This window comes from Monodon monoceros, unplaced genomic scaffold (genome assembly GCF_005190385.1).
Source record: "Monodon monoceros isolate NGI ecotype Baffin Bay Population unplaced genomic scaffold, NGI_Narwhal_1 Super_Scaffold_18, whole genome shotgun sequence".
NCBI lineage: Eukaryota > Metazoa > Chordata > Mammalia > Artiodactyla > Monodontidae > Monodon > Monodon monoceros.
This window is the reverse complement of record NW_021703774.1, coordinates 1836329-1841442: the sequence shown is the minus strand read 5'-3', so window position 1 is coordinate 1841442 and position 5114 is coordinate 1836329. Positions and strand designations below refer to the sequence as shown.

The following is a 5114-nucleotide window of genomic DNA, read 5'->3' as shown; positions in this document are numbered from 1 at the left end:
CCCATCCTTCCCCCCAGTGTTTAAAATCATCAGCTGAGAGGTTTGGAAGCCTGAGCCCAGACGGGCCAGCACCTGCATGTGTTTCTCAGGCCGACTCTGGAGGCCACGTGTTTAAGCCGGTGCCACCAAGAGATGGAAGACCTCAGACCCAGAGGAGAAGCTGCCAGTCCTGCCATAAGTGAGAAATACATCTTGGTTTTGTTAAATTCCCCAGACTTTAAAGTTGGTTTATTATGCAGTCTGTAAGCTCTGAGGGCAGGCACAATGTCCACTTGTGTCCTGAGCACTGAACAAACATCCAGAACATAGTGTGAGCTCAGGAAAGATGTGTGGAGTACAATAATACACTTTTTACATTTATTTTTTAAGTAAATCAACTGAATTAGCCAAGTGGCGTTAACATAAAACTATATATTGCAATGCAACATTCACATAACTCGACATTATTTGATGAGCAGCCCACATCAGATGTAAAATAAATTTACGTTTATCTAGCCGAAAGGAAAACGGAGAGAGAAAATAGATATTTAACATTTCTTTCAAAAGGGGCACTGACCATTTCTTCCATTTTTTATCATTTACTTTTCTCCAATATTCATTGATTCAACAATAATCCAGGTGCCAATGTGCACGCAGCACAGTGGATATAAAACAGAAGAATCACCATCTGAGTCAGGATGTGTGGGTTTCTGGTTCTGACGATAGCTACGAGGAATCTTTATTGAAAAAAAAAAAAAAGGACTTCTTCCAGAGAGAAGAAATTTTTACTTCATTTAGTAATTCACTTTCTGTTGTTGTTTTTAATTTATGAAAATTAAGAAGGAAAATAAATACAATATTGCTGTATAAATTTGATAGTCTATTAAAACTTTTTACATCATGTTAACTTTTTGTTTCGTGTGCATGTCACATTCATCAAACCATACAGGAATAATGTACAGAAATTTCACTGACAATATGCAATAAAGATTATTCAACGTGGTATCACAAATCATTTTTGAGAATTACTTTTATCATGTTTTCTAATAATGTCCATAAGATTAGCCCCCGTAACCAGATCATTGTGCGTCTGTTTATCCTTCTGCTGCTCCTTTCTCCTCTGGTCGTGAAGGTAAGGGGAATTTAACAACTGGGGGGGGAGAAGGGACCCTGTGGGTTTCACTCGTTTTGCAATATCCCAGAAGAGTCTTTTCGAGTTGTTATTGATGAAAGTAATCGCTGTTCCATTCTGACCTAATCTCCCCACTCTTCCAACCTGAAATGAAATGTTCACATAGAATCTTAATGTCTCTTGAAAGAAAACGAAGACTAGTATTTACAGAAGCTTCACTAAGATGAACATTTGTTCAGAGAGCATTTTTTGAGTTGTTCACCTCAATATACTTGTGAGATCAATTTAGTGGGCTGCCACTAGCATAGTGTTAAGGAAACAACCCAAATAGAAAATAAGAGAATAAAAATAAGAAAAGTGAGTATTGTTTGTGAAACTTGTGTTTCAGTTATGCGCGTGTGTGCATATGTGTGCATGTTTGTATGTACGTGTAGGGGGTAAGGAGGCAAAGATATTTCTTATTGTGAGTGGGTTAAGGTAGAAACTTTTTGAAAGCTATTGCATTAAGAGCAAAAGGACTGTATCTCCTTTATAGTACTTAAGTGCCTTGAAATGTGAGACTGAAGCAAGTCCATTTTTGCATAAAGTTACTTCTCATTTTGACAGAGTTAAACAGACACAAATTTGTGGAGACCCGTGAGAAGGAACAAAACGTGTCTCCAAATATGCTGAGAAACTCTTCAGAAGGGAGGGAAACACACAATCATGGTCAATTTCTGCTCCTTAATTGAAACGTAGAACTTAAAGTATACTCAGATTATCTAAATGAATAGATAGTTCCCGCCAATAGAGAGAACGTCCTTAACGCCGTAAAAGAAGAAACTTCTAAAAGAGCTGGAAGGGGTGGCCTGCAGAGAACGAGACTGGGGAGAAATAAGGGGGAGATGCTGTTTTTCAGTATCAGCTTTTGTTTTTACCTGATTTATTTACCTTACTGAGTTGTTTCAATAAAACTAAAAATTAATGCCTGCAACTCACAGAATGGGAGAAAGTATCTGCAAGTCATGCTCCTGATAAGGGTCTCTAGAACATATAAAGAACTTCTACAACTCAAAAGGACAACCCAATTTAAAAGCAAAGGATTTAAGCAGACATTCCTCCAAAGGTATACAAGTGGCCAATAAGTATACAAAATGATGTGCAACGTCATTAGTCATTAGGGAAAGGCAAATCCAAAACACTTCATATCCATGAACCTGGCTATAATAAAAAAAAGAATGTAAATGTCGATGAGAATATGGAGAAAATGGAACACTTATACTTTGCTGGTGGGAATGTAAAATATGAAGCTGCATGGGAAAACAGTCTGGTGGTTCCCCAAGATGTTCAACATGGACCCAGCAAGTCCATTCCTACGTTTATGTCCAACAGAAATGAAAACACATGTCCACACAAAAACATGGCCTTGGGCGTTCACAGCATTATTCATAGTAGCCAGAAAGTGGAAACAACCTAAACGTCTAGCAACCAATGAATGGATGGACAAATATGGTGTATCCTTACAATGGGATATTATTTGTCAATAAAATACTACAACAATGTGTGGACCTTGAAAACATTATGCTAACTGAAAGAAGCAAGTCACAAAAGACCACATACTGTATGATTCCATTTACGTGAAATGTCCAGAAGACATAAATCTACCGAGTTCAGTCGCCGTTGCCTTAGAATGAGGGTGTGTGCATGGGATGAGGAACTGGGGTGACTGTGGAGGGGCGAGGGGTTTCTTTTGGGGGCGATGAAAATTTTCTAAAATCAATTATACGGATGGCTGCACCACTCTGTGAATATACTAAAAACCAATGAACTGTACACTTGAAATTGGCAAATTGTATAGCATGTGGATTACATCTGAGATGTAATTTATACTAGATACGTTATACTGAGATAAAAAGCAGTTAAAAATTAACTGCAACGGTCTCCAAATTCTAAAAGATAGCTAGGAAGTTCCCTGGCGGTCCAGTGGTTAGGACCCGGAGCTTTCACTGCTGTGGGCCTGGGTTCAGTCCCTGGTCGGGGAACTAAGATCCCACAAAGCCACGCAGCCCGGCCAAAGACAGCTAATGTTAACAATACAGAATTATTTCTCCAGAAGCTTACCACCCCTGAAATTAAAAATCAGACACGTGGGAATACTGACTATAATTTTAAATACCCGTATCATTTAACCCAGCAGTTCTCCCACTAGGAATTTCTCTTACAGATGCACTTGCAGGAGAGGCCCAGGGAGCTGTGTATACAGGTGTCCATTGCAGCATTAATAACAAAACACGGGAAACATCTGATTGTCCAGCAATGAAGGATTTGGTAAATAAATTACAGGACATCCACATAACACATTCCCATGCAGCCACGAAAATAGAATGAGCCAGATTCCACAAGTGAAAACATCTAAAGAGCTCAGAACAGTGCCTGGCATTAGGCTAAGCACTCAATCCATATCAACACTTATTCAGTGGTACCTAGTGTGTGCTGATAAGGAAAACTGTCTAAGGCCTCTTTAATAAAGAAAGAAGGCACAGACAGACGAAGGCATAAAGAAGCTGTGGTACATATACACAACGGAATACTACTCAGCCATAAAAAAGAGTGAAATCGTGCCATTTGCAGCAACGTGGATGGACCTAGAGAGATGATCATACTAAGTAAGTCAGACAGAGAAAGACAAATGTCATATGATGTCACTCGTATGTGGAATCTAAAAAAAAACAAAACAAAAAAATACAAAGGAATTTATTTCCAAAACAGAGAGACTCACAGACATAGAAAACAAACTTATGGTTACTAAAGGGGAAAGGGGGAGTGGGATGAGGGATAAATTAGGAGTTTGGGATTAACAGATACTCACTACTATATATAAAATAAATAAAAAACAAGGACCTACTATATAGCACACAGAACTCTAATCAATATTAGGTAATAACCTGTAAGGGAAAACAATCTGAAGAATATATTATTTATACACACACACACACACACACACACACACACATAGAGCTGAATCGCTGTGCTGTAGACCTAAACTAACATGATATTGTTAATCAACTATACTTCAATAAAATAAATATATTTCCTCGTTAAAAAAAAAAAGAAAGAAGGCACAGAATAGAGAGTATAATATGGTCCCATTTATGTGGAAGGTGTGACAGGGCATGCACATCACATCTGTATATATGCACACACGCATGCATTTACCATTTCTGCAGTGTTAACTGGGGGAACCACTCAAAGGTAGGAGGGCTTCCTTGAAAAGACTTACCTTTCACTTTATATCTTTCGTTATTTGTGTGCTTTGTTATCGTGTGTATGTGTACTTTGATGATTGAAACAAACAAAAAACACCCAAATACAGAACTACAAAAGCAGAAGAACCTGTGGCCCCTCTGAGGAGAGGCACGCAGCTCTGCACCTGTCAGCATCCCCGAGGCACGCTGCCTGTATTACAGTGGGTGTAGCCTGATAACTGCCAGCCACAGGGCTGGCCTGGGGAGAGCAAGAGACAGGTACATAGGTATAACCAGCATGTTCCATGTAACAAGCAAAGAAGCTTCTTAAGTATTTTAATACTCTAGACAGATTTCTAGCCGAAATTATTATTTTTTTCTTTTTAATTAATTAATTTATTTATTTTTGGCTGCGTCGGGTCTTCGTTGCTGCATGCAGGCTTTCTCTAGTTGCAGCAAGGGGGGCTACTCTTCGTTGAGGTGTGCAGGCTACTCATTGCGGTGTCTTCCCTTGTTGCAGAGCACGGGCTCAGTAGTTGTGGCTCGCGGGCTTAGCTGCTTCGCAGCACGTGGGATCTTCCCAGACCAGGGCTCTAACCCGAGTCCCCTGCACCGGCAGGCGGATTCTTAACCACAGCACCACCAGGGAAGTCCCATCCAAAAATCATTAAATTGAAAGTATGGAGCTTCCCTGGTGGCGCAGTGGTTGAGAGTCCGCCTGCCGATGCAGGGGACACGGGTTTGTGCCCCGGTCCAGGAAGATCCCACATGCCGTGGAG

General features: G+C 40.0%; 1 protein-coding gene across 2 annotated transcripts in view; it reads right to left on the bottom strand.

Moving 5' to 3' along the window:
* Positions 1 to 745: 745 nt before the first annotated feature.
* Positions 746 to 5114, bottom strand: part of DDX59 (DEAD-box helicase 59) — a 21578-nt gene continuing 17209 nt past the window's right edge. For both annotated transcript variants that reach the window (XM_029231049.1, XM_029231050.1), the window contains exon 8: positions 746 to 1255. In XM_029231049.1, coding sequence (XP_029086882.1) covers positions 992 to 1255 — 264 coding nt within the window. In that variant the 3' untranslated portion in view covers positions 746 to 991. The remainder of the gene's footprint in view (positions 1256 to 5114) is intronic.